Raw genomic sequence first — 24,615 nt, forward strand, 5'->3', positions numbered from 1 at the left:
AAAAGAGTAAGAAAGCATCTTTGATTCTTAGTCATCATCATACGTCTTTTTTAAATATGGTAGAAATTTTGTATTTCTATAGCTAACGTTACAGAATTTTCCAAATAAACTTCAATTCTTAAACATCCCAAAGAAGCTAAACATCACTCCGGTGGTATGTATTTGAGAGGCATGGCATCTCGTTTGTGTAACTGTGGTAAAGTGTTGTCCAAAATCCTGTTCCCGGTGGTGTTCCTCGGAGGCTGGGGGTATGACTGGTGAGTCAGTGCATCCAGCAGTTAGGAGTTCAGGGTCATGAGCAAGTGGACCCACATGGGCAGGGTTTGGCTGTGATCCAGTGGACATTTTATAAATGAGAAGAGGTAATTTCACTTCTTCTGTATTTCAGGCCCCAAACAGTTGTCGTTGTTTTCCTCTTCCATTTCTCTCTGCACGTGTAGCTCCATGCCTGGAGTATCGCAGAGCACGGGGCATTTCTCTGTGTCAGTTTGCTGTCATCCCACGTCCTGCCTGCTTCATGACTTCTGGCGGCCACTACTCTCCCAGGAGGAGGGAGAGATGGGGATAGAGTTGGGATAGCTGCCTGCCCAGAATCTCAGTGGAAAGTTCAGCTGAGGAGGAGCGATTGCAATCAGCTCTGGCTTCTGAAAGTCTCAGGACTGGTGGGCTGAGTTCAGGGTGGAGCAGGGCATCTCTGGACAGCCTGCTCTTCTTCACTGGACACTAGCCACCGTGGCAGGGTGGTGGCAGTGGCACAGCAGTATAGTCAGGGAGAAGCGGGTAGAGGCGAGGCGTGGGAGAGTCTGTGTGTGTGTTTGTAAGGCTGTGAGCCCTGAGGTATTTAGTGCTGCCTTCATCATAAGGTTAAAAAAAAAAAAGTCAGGAAATGGTTAAATCAGGTGTGGCCGTCAATGTAGTATCGTGTAGGCACTGAAAATCATGAGTAAGAAGATGGCAAAACAGTAGTCATATTAATAATACAGCTCTCACCTGTCAGACCTTTACCAGTGCCATGTCTTAGAGCTCTGAGTTCTGAAGTTTTGAGTGTATTATGACATGAGAAAAGTTTCTCTCTTTTCCTCTTTCGAAATTTTCCTGGCCGTTAACACCCTTTCATACTCCATTGAATTAAAAGAAAGTTAACCCTTGTTTTTTAAGATAATATCATTTTTGAAGATGTTGAATTTTATAAAGTTTGTATGATTATGATTACATGATGTGCCACTTTGCCAGCACAGCTCTGAGGGCTGTGCCTTCGGTTCTGGTACAGCGCTCCGGGCAGGCAGGCGAATGCCCGGCTCTTTTCTCAAGCGTGTTGTCTCCTTAAAATACAAAAGAGCCCTTCTCTTTCTGTTCACTTCTTGTTGTCTGATATTTGAATTTCTGATCCTGCCCTGTTTTTGTTTGCATTTCCTTGGTATATCTTTAATAGTCCCATACTTTTAACTCTCAGCACCAATCTAGTTTGGGTCTCACCTCTTAAACACAAGGCTAGGTTTTGGTCATACTTTCCTAGTGGAAAGGGTCACTGCTGACAGCCCACTGTCACGTGGAGACCCCGACATAAATGTTAGGTCTGAAACCAGCTGTCTTATTTTCTGTTTATTGTATTTTCTCCTTTTTATATTTTCTTAATTCTTTTTCTATTTCCTATTATTTTTTTCCCTGATAGTGGTTTGATAGTTCTACAGTCTGTTTCTTTTCCAGAATTTATGCTGAAGTAGCAACTATTAATCAGTAAAAGGGCTTACATTTTTTACAAATGTGTTTCAACCTATTTTTCTCCCATGATAAAGAATTGAACAGTATTTATCACCTGTGCCCCATTCTACCCTTGGTAAGGTGGGATTTTTAATACACTCTTATTTTCCCCTGTTCTCTCTCTCGGTTTTCTTTAATGAAACTGGAATTATAATAACGCAAAAATAGATCCCTTTTTATATTTTAGATCCTTTCATAACAGTTTCATTAGTGTTGAAAATAATGTTTTAATATTTACTTAATTATTGTTTTGATAATTTAAGGATGGTAGGTATATTACATGTATCTTCCCTTAAAAATGGTTTCTTTTATAGTAAAGTAAGAGGCAGTGTTGCTTAATATTTAGTTAATATGAGCTTTGGAGTTGGCCGCTTTTCTACACTCAGATCCTACCACCACTTACCAGCTGTGTGACCTGATAATATTATTTACTATCTCTAAACAGTCTTCTCATCTGTAAGTTGGGGGTCAGTAAGGACCGCTGTCCTCTCTCAGAGTTGCTGTGAACACTCCGTCTGTGATGAGCATCGGGTGGAGAGCTCTGCTGTCTGCTCTTGTGAAGGGTGTGGGGTCCCGAGCACCTTTCTTCTCCCAGCAGGAAAAGGGGCCGCATTCTTTTAGTGATGGCACCCTGCATCGGCTGGGTGCAGCATGCTGTTCCTAGGCCACCTCTTACTGGTTTATTTTCTATCCTTGCCTGTCTAAAGGTGGAATTTACTTATTGTTTCTGTCAAACATGACTGCTAATTTGGATCAGAATTCTAGGGACTTTGCTTTCCCCCTAGAATTATGGAAAGATTTACCCTTAGCTTTCTGACATTTTTAGTGTTGCAGAAAAGATAACCCACCACAGGTAGTCTTTTTCCTTTGGAGGGAATCTTTTTCATCTGCTTTGTTCTGACTAGAAGCTACAGCATTTTCTCTTATTTTCCTTTTACTTTGGAATTGAGACATCTAGTAGGTATACAGCCAGGTGTGTGACTTTTTCAGTGTGTCTGTCTGGCACTCTGTAGAGTGTTTTGCTCTATGGACTCCAGTCTCTCCTCAGAATTTTTTTCTATCATTTTAAAAAATCACTTCCTTTATATCCTCTGTACTCTGCCCTTCTTGAATTCATGTTGTATGTCATTAGAGATCCTGGATTTGCTTTCTTATCTCCTTGGCTTTTCTCGCATTTTCTTTTGCTTAAAAAAAAAATCATTTTCCATCAACCTTGTTGTTTTAAGTTTAACAAAGATTGACACAAAAGATGTTTTGGAAAAATAAAAATTGGGTATTTACATGTTATACCTTTTTCTGGTCTTCTTATGAGCCCTCCTCCCCCACCACAGTGGATATATTAGTCGGTGTTTGCGACTTACAGATTAATGAAACATAAACTTCCACTGCTGATAATGTATAATTACATTGTATATATTATGTTTGTATACATATTTATAAAGTGCCTTAGATTACATCATGATTGAAAGGTTGATTTTTTTTTTTTTTTTTGCACCATACTACGTGGACTTTAGTTCTCCAACCAGGGATTGAACCTGCGCTCCTTACATTGGAAGCATGGCGTCTTAACTACTGGACCACCAGGGAAGTCCTTGAAAGGTTTACGAGCCTTGCTCATTTAACTTCTTATTTAAAACTGGCTTTACCATTTTGTCATCATTTTAGGAGAAACTAATTCAAGATATTGCTCATTGTCATGGGATTTTGATCACTTCTTATTCCTACACTCGACTGATGCAAGATGATATCAGCAGGCACGACTGGCACTACGTGATCTTGGACGAAGGACACAAAATTCGGAATCCAAATGCTGCTGTCACCCTTGCTTGCAAACAGGTGTGACTTCTTATAACAAGGGGGGTTTCCAGGTGGATAATATTTAATTGAGAATAAACTCTCTGCTTTTAGTAACACACTTATTGAATCTTTCCTTGTGCTTCGCATCAGGAATTTAAAATACACATTTTGCATTAATGCAGAACATTTTTTCTTCTTGCACTTAATCATACTTTCTAAAATTCTAATTGTTCGCATTACTTAATGTCTCTTGTAGGGATCAGTTGTTAGAACGTAACCAAATCCAACTGTAGTCCCTAGTCTTCAGCTTGAATAATAAGAAAAATTCCTCTGTGTGTGTGTATTTTATCTGTGTGTAATTGAAGAATTAAAGTTGCATAAAATGTCTATGTTTTAGAGGAGACCAAAATGATATGAGTTGTGTTAAATAACAGGATTGCGTGGGAGTGTTTTGGGGTAGGGTTGGTGATCCTCTGGTAAAAGGTGAATTTAACAGAAAAGTCCTTTCTTTCCACCACAGTTCCGCACGCCACATCGTATCATCCTGTCTGGCTCACCGATGCAGAATAACCTGCGAGAGCTGTGGTCGCTCTTTGACTTCATCTTCCCGGGAAAGTTGGGCACATTGCCCGTGTTTATGGAGCAGTTTTCAGTTCCCATCACCATGGGGGGGTATTCAAATGCTTCCCCAGTACAGGTAATGTATCAGGCAGGTAATACTTCTGGCATTTTAATATTGAGAATGTTCCTACTAAATACTGTACTTTGTAGCCAAGTCATTCAGTGTGTAAGGGAAATGGCCAAGCTTATAAATTGGTATCTGATAAAAATCATAAAATTATTTTTGCTTGATAGCACCCAGTTTTCCAGATGAGTTTTTAAAAAATCGTGTGAAATATTCAAGAGCAGTCAGAAGTTATGAAACAAGAGTAAATCAGTTCTGGACAGCATATAATAGTGCAAATTGGGGTAATGCATCTTATGAAGTAGTGTAAAAGCTTAGAAAAGGGGAAATCAGGGAAGACTTAACAAGACATATAATCCTTTAACTTGATTCTGGGAAAACAGGCTGGGAAGAGTGGGGCATTCTAGGTTAGAGCCACAGAACGAATGCAGCCACTCTGTGTAGCCACAGGCATTGAAGGCATTGAAGAGACGTGCTTGACTGGACTAGAGATGCTTGGCGGGGGTTGGGGGGTTGGAGGAAAGCTGTGGGTGCTGGCAATGGGAGCCTTGAAGGGAGGCAGAAGTGCTTAGGCAGGGAAGAGCCACTGCAGGTGTTTGAGCAGGAGGCTGGGAGCGGGCTGTTTTCGGAAGGTGACTCAGGCCGCAGGTAGTTGTGGGAGGGAGGTTGGCGTTGAGGGACCTGCAGGAATCGTTGGGGGTTAGGGTGATGAGAGCCTGGACCTGGATGTGGGTGGTGGTCCTGAGAAAGAAGGTTGAGAGCACGCGCCCCAAGTGGCATTTTCTAGGCAGAAGAAACAAGATATGGAGATAAAGATAAGATGATAAGACAGAGGAGGTTATGTGTGTGGGGGGTAGGCTTGCTGCAGCTGACCCTTGAGGTTTCAGGCCTGGGGTGACTGGTAGAGTGGGGTTGTCACAGACAGGAACATCAGGAGGCGAGGCCAGCTGGAGGGCAGTTTGTGGCATTTGGGGTCAGTCGCCAGCTTTGGTGAGAGACATGGTCTTTGCACAGCCCTCAGGCGGGGGCCTGCACCTGCCAGGTTACGGCTGAGCCAGAAATAAAGCCTGCCACCGAAAGAGATGGCCACATATTTTGAAATATTTAACTAGAAAAAGAATTTTAGACCTTTAAAATTAGAGGACTGTCAAAAACCATTTTAATAAAATTTTGAGATTGAATGATTTTTGATTTTTAAATAACTTTCTCAAGAGCTCTCTTCCTCCACTGAATCCCCGTTTTCTTGCATGTACCCTGTTATTTTTTTTAACTTTTTGTTTTGAAATAATTTCAAACTTAACAGAAAGTTGCAAGAATTGTAAAGACCTGCTATACACGCTTCACTCAGATTCCCTAATGGTTAGCATTTTGCTAACATTTTGCCATATTTGCTTTATCTTTCCTTCCCTCCCTCTGCTCTCTCTCTCTGTATATATATATAATATATATACACATGTAAATAATATATATAGAGATATATATTATATATATACATACACATATACATATATACACACACACACAGAAATTTATCCTTTTTTTTTCTCTGAATCATCTGTGTTGCAGACGTGCTACCCCTTTCCTCCAAATCCTTCACTGTGTATTTCCTAAGAACAGGGACGTTGTCTTCACAACCATAGTGTAAACATCAAAGTTAGGAGGAAATGTAACATCGATGTAAGTGTTATCTAATCTGTCATTCACATTGTGCCAGTTGTTCCAGTAATTTCCATGTCTCTTTTAGTCTCCTTTAATCTGAAGCATTTCCTCCAATCTTTCTTTTGCCTTCGGGACTTGACATTTTTGAAGACTACAGGCCTTTTATTTCGTAGAATGTGTCTGCCTTGGGTTTGTCTTCCATTCTTCTTGATTGGAATCAGGTTATGCATTTTTGGCAGGAATACCACAGAAGTGACCTGTCTTTCTCAGCGCTTCGCTCGTATCTGGAGGCACATGCTGTTGGTTTATCCCTTTATTGGTGGTGGTCTGATTACTTACTTGGGTAAGGGGGTGTGTGTCAGATTTCTAAACGCTTTGAAGTTACCACTTCTCCTTTATAATTAATAAGTCATTTATGGGGGGGGGATACTTTGAGATGGTGCAAATATGGTCTGTTTCTTCCTTGAAATCCTTGTTTCAGAAGTTTGTGCACTTATCTTTTTTCCCTTTTTAGACTGTAAGGTGCTTGGGAGCAGAGGTGTTGCTTTTTTTTGCTCCTTTTTAAGTCCAGAGTTGTCATGAATCCCAAGAAGATAGTCTGTCAGCAGATACCTTGTGTGTCAGGCCGGGGCTAAAATGATGGGAAACAGCTGACAATCAGACCCTTCCCTTGAATAGTATTCCTGGTCTAGTGGAGAGCGTGCAGGGGGAAAGTGGTAAATAAACAGGTCATCACAGTACAGGGTGGTGACCACTATGATCAGGGCAGATATCCAATAGCAGAGCTTGTGGGAGTCAAGGCAGCCTTCCTGGGTGAAGGATGATGAGGACCTAAAAGGCTGAGAGGGCTGAGGGGGAAGAACATTAACTGCCCCGAACATGGACTGCCTCTTGGATTTGTACATTAAGCTTGTGCAGGGGATTTTAGAACTGAAAAGAACCCAAGGAATCAACTAGTTGAACCTCCTCATTTCATGCTCAAGGCTATTGAGACTCAGCGTTTGGTGACTTGTCGAAGGTCACTGGGCTCTGGAAGAGGCAGAACTGGGGAGTAGTTATCACTCTGCCTCGCCAGGAGTAGGAAGGAAGCATGGGCAAGCTCAGCGAGGTGCCCATTTTCCATAGCGCTGGGCGGGTGGGAGCAGGAACAGAGTTGGATCCCCACCGCATGTGTTTACTCTGAGAGAGACGCAGGAAGCAAATGGGAATTCAGCATAGAATTGGCTGTATTGCCTGAAGCACTGGATTCCCTGGCAAAGTTGGACTGGAGACTGTGGCATGACGTCAAGGCTAAAATGGGGTTCTTGGTCTTCCCTGCTCTCACGTCCCCACCCCAGTTTAGAACTTAAAATCTTCCTCTGGGGAGAGTTGGGTGTGAAAAACAGATCTGTCCCCAGCCCCCTGAGCTCCGACCCTTGCGCGTTCACCACAAGTGGGCCAGAACAGGAGAGGGGTAAGAACTTCCCAGAAGGGTGGACAGGCAGGAGAGGGTGAGCTGCCCGGCCACTCAGCAGCCCCGCCCTGGGTTTCCAGCGCCATCAGCATCTCCCTCGTTCTTCTGGAGAGAGACGGGGGCAGACGAGAGCATGTGGGCAGGTGTGCTCAACATGCTGTGTGCATTTTTAGGAAGATTTTAGATAATGTGCCTGCTTCCTTGGTAGGACTGCAATGTCTTGTTAACTTTTGAAGTTTAATTATCTCTGCATTACAAACCGTAAAATGTACCCGATCTTAAGGTAATTTTTATCAGTATCTGAATGATACATTTACAGGGTTACCTGTGACTAACAGTTGTTGATTAATGGAATTTCTTTGTTATTGTCTACTGGTCCAAGGAAAACTGTTTTTATAGTTATACATACAAGATATACACACATACATGACATACATGTATACAGACTTGAGCGTGGTATTCTTAGGGTCTTTTGAAGTATTTCTTTTTTTACCATGTTCATTTTTTTAACATGAGTTTTTCTGTATTATGGTCAAGCCCTTTTTATTATTCATTTTGCTGATAACTTTCTTAAATTTAAGCTTTGGTTGGAAATTTTCTTGTTCCATTGAATAGTATTTACTAGGTTGTTAAGCCTATTTAGATTTTTTTAAAAAATATCAATAATTTATTGAATTCTTTGTTTGCCTTTAAGTGAATTGCAGAGGGAGTGGCTTCCTGCACCGTGGGTCTTTGTTTTTCTGCGGACAGTTAATGCCATCTCATGTGGCCATGCCCCATTACAGAGCCATATGCTCCACTTCAGTCTGGAGTGACCTTTCATTTCTGGGATCACAGGGCTTTTCCTGAACTTACTCTCTGCTTATTATCTGCCGTTCCCCTTGCCACGGCGTTTCCCCCGAGTTAGCGTTTGATCTTCAGTCTTGTGGAATAGCAGATCCTTTGTGGCCTTTGGAGAGTACGAGATTATAAACTGAGATTTGTTTGAAAGCAGTTTTTTCCCTAGAGGGGGTGAAGCACTGAATTAATCTCTACTTTAGGATTTAACTATATAATAATAATTAAAGAGAGGTGGAATAGGGCACAGAATTACCAGTTGTTCTTTTGTACATTTTGGTTTATGCGAAGTTTTTTTTTTTTTTTTTTTACTTGATGATCTTATTATGAAAGCTACCGCATCCTGGAGTTTATGGAACTTAAATTTTTCCAAACCATTTTCCTACCATTTCCAACAATTTTGTATAACCATTGGCCATTCTTTTAAAGAAAATTTTTTTAAGCATTGGAATCAGTAGAGAGGTAAGAACAAATACATTCCTGAGACATAAAGTAATTATTTCCCCTTTTCTCTTATTAAAGGTTAAAACTGCTTATAAGTGTGCATGTGTCCTACGAGATACCATAAACCCATACCTACTGCGGAGAATGAAGTCGGATGTCAGAATGAGCCTTTCTTTGCCAGATAAAAACGAACAGGTTTGTAAATCCAGAAATTATCGAAACATTCCTAAAGCGCGGGTATATCTGTCATTCACGCTGCTTTTCACATACAGAATCAGTGCGGCTAACGGGTGTGGTCGCGGGTGCTGTGGGGCAGGCTGGTGTACAGCTGTATACACCTGCCTATGACAGGTGAGCCTTCTGGGCTCAGGAGTGACTGGAAGGCGGGGAAGTGGAGGTGGTCATCGTGCACATCCTTTCAGGAAGTTTTCCCCCTTAGTTTTTGGAGCATCTAAGGCATGGAGCACTGACCTGGGAAGATGAGTGGGTTTTCAGATCTGGTACAAAGACGGAAGGGTTGTCCTGGGTTCCATGCAAGGGCCTGTTGGTCTGAGAATAAAGGAAAACAACCAGGTGTGGCAGATGAAAAAGCAGATACATTTTACAGAGTAAAGATTAAGAAATCAGGCTTGATAGCTTCAGTTTCTGTTTTGTTTGTTTTGTTTTTGTTCATTGTTTTTAAGTAAAGGTTGAGACAGAGGTGGTGAGTGGGTGGCTTGGGGAGGGTGAGGCGTGTTGTCCCGGCCATCTGGGTGTGAGCAGGTGCTGAGCTGGGGATCCTCTCTAGAATGCCGCCTGGGTGGGGCTGTCTCCAGTGGTGCTCCCTGCTTAGCAGAAAGGAGTAGAGAAGGCAGGTGGTTGAGTTCTTCTTCATTCGGAAGTTTACCGGGCAGATGCAGTGGGTGGCAAAGGGGTAGCCAAAGGAAAACACCATGGGTTTGCGACTAGCCGAGGAACACAGGCCGTGAGATGGTGTGGTGGTCTTGGAAAAAGAGAGCAGGGTTGAGAAGCAGAAAGTCAGGAACGTGGTGGCATGGAGGAGTAGCTGCAGTTGGGCTGGCCGGGTAGGGGTTGTTGTCAGAGACGCGTCTGGTAAACTTGTGGATGGCTTAGAACTCCAGGAAAGGTTAAGGTCCCTGGTCAGGTTTACAGAAGTGAAGTGTGAGTGAGGGGCATGTGAGCTGAGATGGTCTGAGCACTTGGAGGCTGGGATGGAGGAAGGGCTGTGCACCTGGTCCTGGACGTCCCCTTCAGCAGGAAGCCAGGCTTCAGGGCCTCCCAGGATTGTGGGGTGGGGACCCAGTGGCATGGGGATGAAAAGGTGGTTGGATGACAGAAATGGAGGGGGCTGTTGAGAGGAGAGAACTGTTCTTTGTTCAGCTTTGAGATGTGAAAGCTGTTTTTTTGTTTGTTTTGTTTTTAGTAAGAAGTACACCGAAAATTACATATATTGTGCTTTTTTGACGAGTAAATTTTGTTGATATTTTAGTTATTTTGTTGTTAAAAATTTTTTTTCAACTCTGTTTTGATTCTCCCCCTAGGTCTTATTTTGCCGTCTTACAGATGAGCAACATAAAGTCTACCAAAATTTCATTGATTCCAAAGAAGTTTACAGAATGCTCAATGGAGAGATGCAGGTCAGCCAAATAAGAGAAGCTGGAGAAAGAATTGTGGACCAAGGAAAGTGGGGGAGGAAAGGAAGCTAGTACTGGTCAGGGATTTGCTGTTATTACCCTCTTGAAAACATCTGGGTGTGAACCTTCACTTCATTTGAAGCCCTTACAGAAGTAAGGGAACACACAGTGTGAGCACGCTCCCTTTTTATCTGTACTGCGGCACTATTACACTTGAGCCCAGCACTGTGTGGTCCGGTGGAAGAGTGCACTAGACAGCAGGGTCTGTAACGGTGGGTCCTTCAGGGATTGCTGATGCTGTGTAGAACGTCAGAAGCAGCCCCGGCCTGCTGGGGTGCACAGAGGAAGAATTCCTATTATACTTTTTTGTATAGGTAATAACATTTTAGTTATTGGCCATACTCAGTAATATATGTGAGTAAATCTCTCTCTTTTTTTTAAGCTCTTTATTGGAATATAATTGCTTTACACTGTTGTGCCAGTTTTTGCTGTACAACAAAGTGAATCAGCTGTATTTATACGTATATCTCCATATCCCCTCCCTCGCATGACTCCTTCCCACCTTCCCTATCCCACCCCTCTGTCATCACCCATCATCGAGTTGATCTCCCTGTGTTATGCAGCAGCTTCCCACTAGCTATGTGTTTTACATTTGGTAGTGTATATATGTCAGTGCTACTCTCTCACTTCATCCCAGCTTCCCCTTTGCCCCCTCGCTCCTCAGCCCCATGTCCTCAAGTCCATTCTCTACATCTGCATCTTTATTCTTGCCCTGTCACTGGGTTCACCTTTACCATTTTTTTAGATTCCAAATATATGAGTTAGCGTACGGTATTTGTTTTTCTCTTTCTGGCTTACTTCACTCTGTATGACCGTCTCTAGGTCTATCCACCTCACTACAAATAACTCAATTTCATTCCTTTTTATGGCGGAGAAATATTCCATTGTATATATGTGCCACATCTTCTTTATCCATTCATCTGTTGATACACATTTAGGTTGCTTCCATGTCCTGGCTATTGTAAATACTGCTACAGTGAACTTTGTGATACATGTTTCTTTTTGGATTATGGTTTTCTCAGGGTATATGCCCAGTAGTGGGATTGCTGGGTCATATGGTAGTTCTATTTTTAGTTTTTTAAGGAACCTCCATACTGTTGTCCATAGTGGCTGTACCAACTTACATTCCCACCAACAGTGCAGGAGGATTCCCTTTTCTCCACACCCTCTCCAGCATTTATTGTTTCTAGATTTTTTGATGGTGACCATTCTGATTGGTGTGAGGTGTTAAGCACATGCAGTAAGTTTATCATGAGCTTTAGTTAAAAGCTTCATTTAAACTCTTCAGCTTCTTTGTGCTTCAGTATCTTGAAGTGTGAATTGTAGTTTATTTATTTGACATATAAGACTTCCTTGGTCCTGTCCATCCTTGTTGGAGGTATAGCCGAGTAGCATGGGATGTTCTGAAATACACTTTCCTGTCTCCTACGTGGAGGCAGATAGAGATGAATGTGGGTGACAAGGCTGCCTGTGTTCCGTAATATCTACTCTTACAATTTTTTTCCTCTATCATTGGCATCTATAGGAGGTTTTTAAATCATTCACATTTATTCATCTCTTCTGTATCTCCCCTTAACCTGTCTTCTTGTGCCTCCAAGTTGTGAAGCCTTAGGTGGTCTAGATCAGCGCTGTCCAGTAGATAGAGAACGCAAACCACATGTGTGATTTTTAAGTTTTCTAGTAGTCACGTTTAGAAAGATTAAAAAGCAAAACAGGTGAAATCAATTTTTTTTTAAAGCTCTTTATTGGAATATATTTGTTTTACACTCTTGTACCAGTTTTTGAGGTACCCCAAAGTGAATCAGCTGTGTTTATACATACATCCTCATATCCCCTCCCTCCCACGACTCCCTCCCCCGCTCCCTGTCCTTGCTCTCTACGGCATCTCCCATCATCAAGTTGATTTCCTTTTGTTATACAGCAACTTCCCACTAGCTATCTGTTTTACAGTTGGTAGTGTAAATATGTCTGTGCTACTCTCTCACTTCGTCCCAGCTTCCCCTTCGCCCCACACTCCAGCCCCGTGTCCTCAAGTCCATTCTCTACTTCTGTATCTCCACTCATGCCCTGTCACTGGGTTCATCAGTACCATTTCTTCAGATTCCATATATATGTGTTAGCGTACGGTAGGTGAAATCAATTTTGATAATATATTTTATTTAACCTGATGCATCTAAAATATCATTTTAATATGTAATCAGAATTTTAAAAATACTGAGGTATTTTACTCTTTTTTGTACTAAGTCTTCAAAATTGGGTATTTTACATTGGTAGCACATCTCAGTTTGGACTAGCCACGCTTCATGTGCTCAGTGGCCGCGTGTGGCTCGTGACTGCTGTAGTGGGCAGCAGAGATCTCAAGGAAGAAAGATGAGTAACAGATAACTCTGGGGAGTGTTGACAGCGTTCCTGCTTTGTTCAGATCATTTATTGTTTATTTAACCTGTTACTAGTTCAAACTACCATACCCTTTGATTATTGGCTTTATTTACGATTTATCTTTTTCTGCTTGAGCTTTTATACTGGTGAGTGTGACTTGAGTCACGGGCTGAAAGCTGTGAAAGAGGCTCTCTTGCTGGGGCAGGCGGGTGGGCTCTCTCACTCAGGGTCTCCTAAGCCCGTCTGCTGCGTGAACCGTTCCACATGTCATTCCCATCCATGTATTTTCCATGTGGGCATGTTTTCTGATAAACTCATGTAAAGGTAAATGGAACTCTAACCTCTGACTCACATATTAAACTATGGAACTTGTAGTGATATTTAAATGCATTTGCTAAGTTACGTGACAGATTTCCCTAAATTTTAGATGGGCGTGATGTTTCTTATTTATATTTAAAAGGTGAGTCAGTTTTTATATACTGTGAACTGCAAACCTTTTTTTTTCTAGTGGGAAAGTAAATCGTCAGCAATTGAATATGACCCCAGTAGGTATGTTTGATTCAACAGGATTTTTTTGTTTTTAGAGAACTTGCTCTATCAGGAAAAGAAGATGTGTAAAGGTTGATTTCTTCAGCTCCTAATATGCTGTGATTAGGAATGAAACTAAGAAGCTGATGAAGAATTACTTCTTAATCTGTATTACATATCAAACAGCCTCCTTCCTTCCTTCCCAAGTGAATATTATCTTACATGGGGTGATCTGAGTGCACAATTTTTTTTGTACCATAGATATTCTCTGGACTTATAGCCCTAAGAAAAATCTGCAACCACCCTGATCTCTTTTCTGGAGGCCCCAAGAATCTTAAGGGTATTCCACATGAGGAACTAGAGGAAGATCAGTTTGGATACTGGAAACGTTCTGGGAAAATGATAGTTGTTGAGTCCTTGTTGAAAATATGGCACAAGCAGGGCCAACGAGTGTTGCTGTTTTCTCAGTCCAGGCAGGTGAGTATTGCAAACCTCATGCAAGGAACAAGTTGGTTCTTTATGACTTACAACCATTAATTCAAAAACTGGGATATAGTTCAAAGGCAAATCCACCCACTGAAACTGAAATGGCAGTCTGCAAAGCTCTTTGGAAGATGGATCTTTCTCTAGAGTTGGTACCCAGAAGTTAGCTTTTTAAAAAAGGTTTATTACCATGTGATTCTTGGGTGCAGGCAAGTTTGGGTCTGAACTCAAATAAATGCCCTGCTTTTTACAAAACGTGTAAGAATTAACAGTACAGAAATACCAAAATACTCCTGTAATAATTGTATTTATTTACCTCGAATCAAGAAGCCCCTTGTAGTGTAAGCCTTTTGGGGAGGTTTGACTCTGTTTACACAAATGTGGAATACTCGCTGGAGGTGTATTTGATTTTTTAAAAAAATTTATTTGTTTATTTATTTATTGGCTGTGTTGGATGTGCACGGGCTTTCTCTAGTTGCAGTGAGCAAGGGCTACTCTTCATTGAGGTGTGGGCTTCTCATTTTGGTGGGTTCTCTTGTTGTGGAGCATGGGCTCTAGGTGCACAGACTTCAGTAGTTGTGGCATGCAGGCTCAGTAGTTGTGGCTCGTGAGCTCCCAAGTGCAGGCTCAGTAGTTGTGATGCCTGGGCTTAGTTGCTCCTCGGCATGTGGGATCTTCCCCGACTAGGGATCAAACCCGTGTCCCCTGCATTGGCAGGTGGATTCTTAACCACTTTGCCACCAGGGAAGTACCTGTACATTTGATTTTTAAACTCTTACATCCTCCACCCCTTCTCCCAAACAGATGTTGGACATACTTGAAGTATTCCTTAGAGCCCAAGAGTATTCCTATCTCAAGATGGATGGTACCACTGCAATAGCTTCAAGACAACCACTGATTACAAGATACAATGAGGTAACAAGTGAACAGAACAGTGAAGTCACATAGTGCTACTTTGTGCAGCGGGGAAGGAAGGAGAGGTCTGCACCCACAGTGCCTGCATCTGGGATTGGGCAACGGGTGCTTTTAACCTGGTGCATTTCTGGATTATTGGGATGTGTGTGTATTTAAACAGAGAATGTGTATTCCTTCTTGAAAACCCAGCTTTTAAATATTGCTAATATAATTGATATTAGAAGTAAGAGCTGTGAGGTGGGATCTTGACTGACCAGAGGTCTCTAGGGCATAGCCCACTGCTTGTATTGGGAACAGGCTCCCATGTGTAGAACATGGAAAGGCAGAGGTGAAGAGCTGTAACTAGTCTTCTGTGTGCATACTGAGTGTCACGTGTCTTACCTCTAGGACACATCCGTATTTGTGTTTCTTCTGACCACTCGGGTGGGCGGCCTAGGAGTCAACCTGACGGGGGCAAACCGAGTCATCATCTATGACCCCGACTGGAACCCAAGCACAGACACACAGGTCTGTTTATTGTTTTAGAGGCGCGTGCTGGTGCCCTACTACCTGATGGTTCGCCGATAGAGTATCCTTTGGTGCCAGGTTAGCCTCAGCGTATAGCTCCCGTCTGGGTGGTGCCTTGTCTTCGGCTTGGAGGAAGGGTCTTCACAGTTTCTCCATAGCATCCACACTAGACATGGGTAAAGAGAAGATGTGTGAGGGGATGGACACACATCGTTTTTCAGGTAGAGCTGGCTCAGTCTGTTTTGTCACCTGCCTGTTTATCTTCCTTAATAGGCCTTGGGTGTACTTAGCCTCATTATTCAAAATTCTAATTTCGGGAATGAAAGGAAGTGACTGGCTATTAGTGCTTGTCGCAGAGAAGGGCCCTGTTGAGCTGCATTTCTCTGCCGTAGGCCCGGGAGCGAGCATGGAGGATAGGCCAGAAGAAGCAGGTGACGGTGTACAGGCTTCTGACTGCGGGCACCATTGAAGAAAAGATTTACCACCGGTCAGTACACGCGGCTGCGCTTCTGGCTGGAGGCAGCTCTCTCGACTGCGCGCGTGCATGAGGGAGACGCCGCCAGGGTTTGGAGCAGGGAATTTTTTAGCAATGTTACTTTAAGAAGTCTTTCCATCTTAGAACAATAGTTGCTGTAACTTGAGGGATGTGTGTGTGTGTTTGTGTGTGCTTTAATTGTTTTGTTTTCGTATTTCTTTCTTATTAAAATAAGCTTAGATGGCTTATTGTGTGTTTTTTAAAAATGTCTTTTAACCTGATTGTTTTTCTACCTTATTAATAGTTACTGTATGTTTAGAATTCTGAGGTACAGCTACACATTGTTTCATACCAGCTTCATTTTTATCTTTTTAGACAAATCTTCAAGCAGTTTTTGACAAATAAAGTGCTAAAAGATCCAAAGCAAAGACGATTTTTCAAGTCCAATGATCTTTATGAGCTGTTTACTCTGACTAGTCCTGATACATCCCAGAGCACTGAAACAAGTGCTATTTTTGCAGGTATTCCATAAAATAATTTAACTTAAAGTAATGAAAGAAGAATTATGCAGTATTGCATTAGCATGTTTTTCCCCTTCACAGGAACTGGTTCAGATGTTCAGACACCCAAACGCCTTTTAAAAAGAAAACTTCAGCCAGCCTTTGGAACAGACCAGAACGCTCCAGTAGGCAAAAAGTTCCCTGATTCTAACGCATCTGCAAATGATGCTGCATTATCTGAAGAGAAACCTACAGCTGTAGGAGCTGAAGTGAATGCAGTGACTTCTGATCAAGGTGATCCTTTGAAAGATGCCCCTCAAACATCTTGTAGTCTAACCAGCAGTGAGAGGCTTGGGGAAGAGACAGATGCGGTGTCCAGACTGCAGGAGTCCTCAGTGATTCATGGAAACGGGGACGGTTCAAATTCTCCAAGAATCGACGAAACGTACAGGTCATCTGGTGAGGAAAACATCAATGAAAAGGAGGGTCTTTCTCATAAGAGAGAAAGCTGCCAGGTTCAGACAGAACCTCTTTGGGAGAATGAGCAAGTGGAAAATAATTTTTATAAGCACAAGTCAAAAACAAAACATCACGTGGCAGAAGAAGAGACCCTAGAGAAACATGTGAGGCCGAAACAAAAGCCTAAGCGCTTGAAACACCGCAGAGACGCCAAGTTTGAGGGAATTCGAATTCCACACCTGGTGAAGAAGCGGCAGTACCGGAGGCAGGACGATGAAAACGGGAGCGAGGCCACGGATCGCAGCCATGACGACTACGTCCTGGAAAAGCTTTTCAGAAAATCAGGTACTCCTCTTGCTGAACTTGCCGCAGGTGTGCTTGGAATAGACGCGAGGGCGCCGTTTCTAGCGGAAGCAACCTTTCCTGACAGTGCAGAGTGGGCGCTCACTGGAAGTATTTTTCCTTCTAAAACTCAGATTTGAAATGTATTGACATTTTGAAAATCCTTTTCACCTCTCTTTCCTAGAAGAATTTGAACCTTGGGAGAACAATAGGACTTGACTTCTAACCACATACAGGAGAGGTGCAATACTTAAAGTAGATTTGTACCTGAACATTCATAAAAGGTTTCTCTGCATGCTGTATTTACCTGATTTAACAACCACAGGAGAGTAGTGACAGATCATGAGGGAGAGAGACGGGGATATGGCCAGAGGCAGGCACTCTGCAAGTAGTAAAGCTGATGCCTAATATCCAGGGAGAAAAATTAGGAAAGCAGACTCAGTAGTTGCTCAGGACCCTGGAGGACTGGCCTGCCTGCATAGCGTAGTCATCCCTGGGACTGTCTTGCTCAGGTCTCACCAGTCATTGTGTTCCCACGGTGATGGCCTGGAGTTACCAAAGATCACTGGGTTTCTGATCAGGAAAGCAGGCTTACATATGGCATCTCAAGAAAACCATTTGGGCCTGATGTTTTCCTGTAAGGGAATTCATTGGTAACTTCCCCCTGCTTTTTTCCCCTACAATTCCTAGTCTGCTTTCCTAAGAAATTAATCTATCTTGTTTAGTTTTAAAGTTTATTTGCATGGAAGCGTAGAAAATACTCTTATAATATTTTTTAAAAATTGGCTTCTGTTTCAAGATAATTTCCCCCTTGTCATTTCTAATTTTGTATATTTCCCCCCATTTCCTTGACTGTTTCTTTAAGCTAGTAGAATGTTTATTTTGTGATTTTTTTTTTTGCAATAAACCAAGATTTGATTTATTAATTAGATCTATGGTCCTTCTCTACCTCATTAATTTTTGCTTTTCTCTTCAGTACTTTCTTCCTTGTTGCTTTTGTTTTTGTCGTTCAGTGAGTTTTTTGGTCTTAATTTTTATAAAACTGTTTGACTTGGAATTCAGTTCATTTATTTTTGTTCTTTCGTTTTTATTGATATAAGTACTTAGGATTATGAATTTTCCACTGATGACGGCATTGAATTCTTCTGATATGTAGGGTTTCCATGATCATTACGTTTTAGAAATTCTGTAATTTTTCTCCCTTCAATAGAGAATATATTAGTAGAAGTTTTTAAAGTTTTCCGGAAAGCGGGAAGAGGTTATGTTGAAGTGTGGTGATTAAAGCATTATGCTTTGATTATGCAAAGCAGTGACAGTGGACCGTCCCTCCCTCATCGGGTAGAGATGCAGGTGAAGAGCAGCAGCATTTGTGAAGTTCCTGGGTTCTGGTGGTCACGGGTGAATAACAGCCAAAAACGTTCATGATTTTTCTTCCACCCACAACACACCAGCCTATGCAGAAAAAACCGTGTGATTGTGTATGAGCTGAAATAACATGTTCACCGTTTCCTTTGCTCTTGCCAGTGGGCGTGCACAGCGTCATGAAGCACGACGCCATCATGGATGGAGCCAGTCCAGACTACGTGCTGGTGGAGGCGGAGGCCAACCGAGTGGCCCAGGATGCCCTCAAAGCGCTGCGACTCTCTCGGCAGCGATGTCTGGGAGCGGCATCTGGTGTTCCCACCTGGACAGGCCACAGAGGGGTGGCTGGTGCACCAGCAGGAAGAAAGTAAGAGGTGGCCACCCTGCCATGCTTGTGAGGAGGCCAAACTGGCCGGGCTGGGAATAAAGTCAGGACAGGCGGGGATACCTTCTCCTATTTATCTGCAGGAGTAGAAGATCTCTCAGGCAGGGATTAGGTCAGCAAGATGTACATGACTTGGGGAGATACTTTGATCATCTTACCTTCTTCTTTGCTTTCATTCCCTCCTTTCGAAAGCTGATTTTTCAGGGAAAGCTGTTTTGATTAAGAGGTGATGCTATAAAAAATAGTAAGAGGTACAGAATAATGAATAAACTTTAATGAGATGATTAGCTAGGTTTCAACAATCGGTAATTACTAGGCTATTGTGTGCTTTTTTAGAAAAGCTTTCTACTTAGAATTCAAGGGTAGTTTCCATTGTAAGTTGAGCAAAGATATGGAGTGGTTTTTACTTGCGATACAGTAGTACTTTCCCAGGAGAGTGAAGTATAGGCATCTCGGGGGATAGAGCAGAGGCACCATGGCTGATGGAGCAGAAGCCTCATGGCTGTGGAAGAATAACCGAGCAGCAGAAAATTTCTCCAGGAAGAGTTTAGTTGTCAGAAGGGTATTCTCATCTCTAAGCCACAAAGTAACATTTTATCACCTATGACCCTCTTCCTTATTTAGGAGCAGATTTGGTCAGAAAAGGAACTCCAGCCTCTCTGTGCAGCAGCATCCCCCTTCAGCATCTCCAAAAGAGAAATGCCAGGTAATCTGATAGACTGTCTGCTTTTCATTTGTGAGATTTACTTGATTGAATCACCATGAAAATTTTACAAGTGAAGGACATCAGTGGCATGACATCTGATATTTGTATTGTATGCACTTTCGTGCGTTTATGAAACACTTTTGTGTGAATTTAAAAGTGCCAGCTAACTTCCTAGAGAAGACAGTCTTTAACCCAGGATCCACAGTAGAATCTCTGTTTCGTCCTCTGAAAGTTCACACAAGGACAGGTGACGTGTGAGTCGCAGCCCGTACTGCTTGCCCCATCCGGAGGTGAAGTGCTAGCGCCAAGGATCACTGCCCTCTAGAATGAAGGTCTAGAAAATCGCCTTGAATGTTGTTTGTGGTTTGCCAGCTGCCAGAACGTTGTGCCCTTCTCTCCCTGTCCTACAGCCCCACGGATGCCTTGGGTGCTTCACCGAGAGTAAATAGTGGGCCATACTCTTAGCATTTAGTACTTTCTTCGTGTTTTTCTGCTTAAGGGTCATGTTACTTATAAAATTTGAAAACTCTCAGGTTCAGATTCCTGTTTTAGATTAATATGAACACGTTTAGGAGTAGAGAATCTTTTTTTTTCTTACTTCCTGTGTTATGTTTTTTTAGCAATAGGAGTGTAAAGAAAAGCTAGATTTATGTTCCTATTCTAAGGAAACTCACATGAAGTGTAGAGTAGTAAAAAGGTTTAAAAGTGAAAGAAAAGTACAGCTCTGATACTGTTCCTTATCCCACAGTGCTCAGATCAGGGAAAATTTGGGAGGAGGAACAGGAAAAGCCCACAGAGGCTGTGCCTCCTGGAGACAATTTTCTTAGAAGCCTTTTGAGGAAGCCCAGCTCCCCTCCACCCTGTCCTCCCTCCACGCTCACCACTCGGGATGGTGATGAAGCAAACAGTGTAGTTTTGGGGTTTTTAGGAAATGTTTTCTAAGAGTGGCTGGATTTAAACGTTTGACTCTCCTCCTCTCCCTTTGCGTTAGACGGCGTCTCATCCTTTCCCCATCAGCCTCAGTGCCCTGGGCACGTGTGTTAGCTTACGGCCCCTCAGAGCCTTTGGAGAAATAAGTGGGCGCATAAACTGGAGATTAAATGTGTCGATGCACTGGTCTTCTTTCTCTAGGATGGCGCTATGAAAAAGGATGGAAAAGATAATGTTTTGGAGCATGTTAGTGAAAAAGTTGAAGATGCAGAGCCTTCATCCGGGGCCCTCACTTCGTCCTCACTGTTGGCTAAAATGAGAGCTAGAAACCACCTAATTCTGCCAGAGCGCTTAGAAAGTGAAAGTGGCCACCTTCCAGAGGCTTCTGCTCCGCTGCCCTCCAGCACAGAACACGATGACCTTCTGGTAGAAATGAGGAACTTCATTGCCTTTCAGGCCCAAGTTGATGGCCAGGCCAGCACTCGGGAGATACTGCAGGAGTTTGAATCCAAGTTATCAGCATCACAGTCTTGTGTCTTTCGAGAACTATTGAGGAATCTGTGTACTTTTCATAGAACTTCTGGTGGTGAAGGAATTTGGAAACTCAAACCGGAATACTGCTGATCAACGTACTTTCTGAACCTTAAATTGACTTTTTCTACTGGAAATTTCTGATTATTAATCTTATGATTAATAATCATGTGTTTTGTCGATGAAAGTTGGCTGCATTTGATGTTTACTTTGAGTAACTACCTCATAATTAAAACCTTAAGGAAGAAGAAATTCTCTGAAACTTAGGTTTTAAAAATACCTGTTTGTTTTTTTTGTTTTTTGTTTTCCAAAATGAATTGTAAAATCAGGGACCTGACCGTTAATCCTTGAAACACATTTGTTCTTTCACCCAGAAGATGCTGTCAGGGAACACATTACTACTTATTTAGAAGTTTATAGACCAAAACTCTCAAGAATTCTTTTTATTGGTGCTGAAAACGTCTTATGTTTGGTTAGACCTGTTCAGTAAATCAGTTCATCAGTATCTGATAACAGAATTGTTTTTGGTACCTAGCTTTTAAATGTTTAAACCGATCATTTGCCACCCAAAGAAGAGATCAGGCTTGTTACCTTTTGAATCCTATTAGTTGCCTTTAAACAGTCTTCCGTTAAGGTACTATTAAGTTGGCAGGTATTTTTATTAGTAAAGCATGGAATACCTTGATAATAAATGATGACATGTATTTGCAGAAATTTGTAGTTTCCTCAGTTTACAGTGGCTTTATTTTAAGTAAGGGGCACCCCCGCCCCACATAGTGAATAGTGGTTTTAGGAAAATGAAATGTGTTATCTTAAAAAAAAACTCAAGCAGAACCAAAAGTAGCTACAAATAAAACCATCAACAGACACACACACACACACACACACACACACACACACACACACACACACACACACACACACACACACACACACACAGACACCACTCCAGACCACACCCAGATATACCATCATCACCGTGTGGTGACCACCGTTCCAGCCCTCTCTCTGCTTACATGCTGGGAGGGAACTTTGAACATTTTTTTTATATACCTTATTCATTGTCTGCCTTTCTAAGGATGCTGGTAGCTTTATATCAGACATCATTGTTCTCCTTCTTCTGTCCAGTCATTTTCATCTCTCTTTTCCCTTCACATTCACCGTGACTCTCCTGTTCTAGAGGTTTAGTTTTCAGCTGCATCTGTTTCTGGCTGTTTATGTGTTTCAAGTTTTGTGATGGTGTTGTTTTGGTCCTTTGTTTTCTTTCTTTTTTCGTTTGTTCTCCTTTCCTTCTCATTGTTTTATTGTCTTGCTCTGAAGTCCTGTTTTCTGAAATTCATTGGATTCCTTATATGTCTCATAGAGCTGTCACGGTGCAGTTTGTTTGTTTCTTGGATTTGTTTTCTCTGGCCTGCTGTCTTCCCGCTTTCTGATTTCTCTGTATTGTGCTCGCCTTCCTCCCATGCCGTTTCTCTGCAGCTTGCTCACGCTGAAATTGGGCAGCTGGGCCCAGATCTCCTGTATGCTCTTCCCTGCCACCCAGAGAGAAGGGGTGTAGGTTTGGGGTTTGGGGAGAGCCTCTCCTGGGCAGCATGAAGCTTTTGGTTGGAGGACTTGGGTTTTACTTTTCTGTTCTGAGATTTTGTTAAATGACTTAGGCCATGAATCCCTCCCCGTAGACAGGGGATGTCATCGTCAGAGTCATAATTCCCACCAGGATTTTCTGCTGCTCTTTTTGGGTTCTGCCTTGTTCATTTTATTCTGTTTTTAGAGTGGTTTGTTATTAGAGGAAGAAGATTCTGTTATTTTCTTCATTCTGCCATCATTATCTAGAAATAATAGAAGAGACTTTTAAACAGGTCAGTACATCCTAGACTTGACTACTTGGCTCAGAAGGGAGTCAAAGCTCATGACTTTTGTTTCTGGGAAGTTCTTTTTTTATTTTTATTTTTGAAATCATTAGCCTGTGAGAAAATTTTATCCCTTTTCTCAGATTAAAGTGCCGATGCAGTTCACAAGTGTGAAGTGCTTGGGCATCATAAGCTCTATTGTCTGAAATCTAAACTCCTCCACCAAGCTGGAAAGTTGTAGCCTTCTCATCAAGTAGAAAATGCCAGCAAAAGTTACAGTGCAGTCCCAGCAAGGCGGTCTTCACTCCAGGCCTCGTCTCAGCTCTGCCACCAGCTGAGGCCTTGGGTAGTCGCTGTCTTGCCCGTGTCTCCGTGTGGTTAGCTGTAGATATTGGCACCGTGCTTCTGGGTGGAGGGACTTAGAGGAAGATGCTCTAAAGTGTCATCGTTTTAGCAACATAGAGTAACTTATTCATTTAGATAAAATCTAACTTTTGGAACTTTAAAAAGCTTTGTACAATGTAGATAGATTTAATGTATTTAACATGTTATATTGGTATTAAGCCACAATAAAGGATTTTAAAATTTTGTGAAATTTAAAAAATTCCTTAGTTAATACATGAGTATACTATCACTCTTTAAAAATTTTCAAGCAATACTCTGCCTCCCCCCCACCCCTCTTGTTCCTGTTCCAAAGATGAGTACTGTATTTGGTGTGTATTCTTCCAGGCTATTTTCCATGCCTTTCCAGATGCATGCGGCAGAGACTGCTGCTATAATGTCCGTTTTCCCCTTCTCCTTTACTGCTAAGATTCCTGCTTTTTACCTGGACACGTGGCTGCTCAGCTCACGACTCTACTTCCCAATCTCCCTTATGGTTAATTGTGGCCATGTGAGCAGGCAGTGGGATATGAAGAGACTGTCCAGACTGGGTGTCCTTAGATAAGGAATTGGGTGTCCACTCTGCTCAGCTTCCCCCCTTGGGCTGGCTGAGATGCCTGTGGGAGCTTAAGCCGCGACATGAAGTGGAGAGAAGTCATGTGCTGAGGATAAAAATGTTGGCCTACTGGTCTTGAACTGCTTCCCTTTCACCTGTTACTTAAGAGCAAAATAAATTCCTGACTTGTTTAAACCACTGTTTCTTGGAGTCTCTTTGTTACAGCAGCTGGTTTTGTTTTATGTGATTTATAAAAATGGAATTATCATCTTTAATATTTTGCAACTATTAACTTTTCATTTAACGTTGTATGCAAGACATCATTTCATTCCTCTAAGTATAACTCAACCTTCATGGAATTGCTGGGATTAAAATTAGGTGGATTTTTATTTTAATGGATGTAGTGAAACTGCTTCCTTCAATTCACACTCCATAAAAGGACCATTTCTCCATACCCTTGCCGACAATAGGCCGTATCAATCTCAGGAGGTGGTGGTGTTTGTTTTCCTAACCAATATTGTGGTTGAAAATACCTTGTTTTAACTTGACTTTTCCTGATTACCTATAAAAGCAAGCACTTCCATGTTTTTGGAGTAGTTGTAGATCCTCCATTACAAGTTGCATGTTCATGTAATGTTTGGTTTTATTATAGGTCGTTTTCTCTCTTAGGGGTACCTCCTCTCCCACACAAAAATGAGAAGGTAATTGTTCCTACTATTATTGAATAGTCCAGTCTTTTCTCCACCCATTTGAAATGCCAAGTTTGTCATATGCTGACTTGTCTGTTTCTGGACAGTGGGTCTAGATTGTGTTGCACTGAGCACACACTTCACTGTCCGACTCTGTACCGTGTTTTGCTATAGGCATGTTTCCCTTCCTTTTGCCCCCTCTTCATTGTCTTATTCTTGTGCATTTTCTGTTTCAGGTGAATCTTAGAATCAGTTTATTAAGTTCCACTATAATTGTGTTGCTCTTTTGACGGGGATTGTATTAGTT

At 42.1% G+C, this 24,615-nt stretch overlaps 1 protein-coding gene across 4 annotated transcripts in view; it reads left to right on the plus strand.

Annotated features, from left to right (window-relative positions):
- ERCC6 (ERCC excision repair 6, chromatin remodeling factor) overlaps positions 1-23,836 on the plus strand; it is a 71,294-nt gene extending 47,458 nt beyond the window's left edge. For 2 of the 4 annotated variants that reach the window (XM_057734589.1, XM_057734590.1), the window contains exons 9-21: positions 3,427-3,597; positions 4,079-4,255; positions 8,715-8,831; positions 10,178-10,273; positions 13,499-13,714; positions 14,525-14,635; positions 15,023-15,142; positions 15,535-15,629; positions 15,993-16,138; positions 16,220-16,921; positions 18,443-18,647; positions 19,290-19,371; positions 20,503-23,835. In XM_057734589.1, coding sequence (XP_057590572.1) covers positions 3,427-3,597; positions 4,079-4,255; positions 8,715-8,831; positions 10,178-10,273; positions 13,499-13,714; positions 14,525-14,635; positions 15,023-15,142; positions 15,535-15,629; positions 15,993-16,138; positions 16,220-16,921; positions 18,443-18,647; positions 19,290-19,371; positions 20,503-20,925 — 2,661 coding nt within the window. In that variant the 3' untranslated portion in view covers positions 20,926-23,835. Of the gene's footprint in view, positions 1-3,426; positions 3,598-4,078; positions 4,256-8,714; positions 8,832-10,177; positions 10,274-13,498; positions 13,715-14,524; positions 14,636-15,022; positions 15,143-15,534; positions 15,630-15,992; positions 16,139-16,219; positions 16,922-18,442; positions 18,648-19,289; positions 19,372-20,502 lie in introns of all 4 variants that reach the window. The other 2 variants (XM_057734592.1, XM_057734591.1) reach the window with 2 other exon arrangements.
- The last annotated feature ends 779 nt before the right edge of the window (positions 23,837-24,615 follow it).

The sequence above is a fragment of the Hippopotamus amphibius genome, chromosome 5, assembly GCF_030028045.1.
Source record: "Hippopotamus amphibius kiboko isolate mHipAmp2 chromosome 5, mHipAmp2.hap2, whole genome shotgun sequence".
NCBI classification, from domain to species: domain Eukaryota; kingdom Metazoa; phylum Chordata; class Mammalia; order Artiodactyla; family Hippopotamidae; genus Hippopotamus; species Hippopotamus amphibius.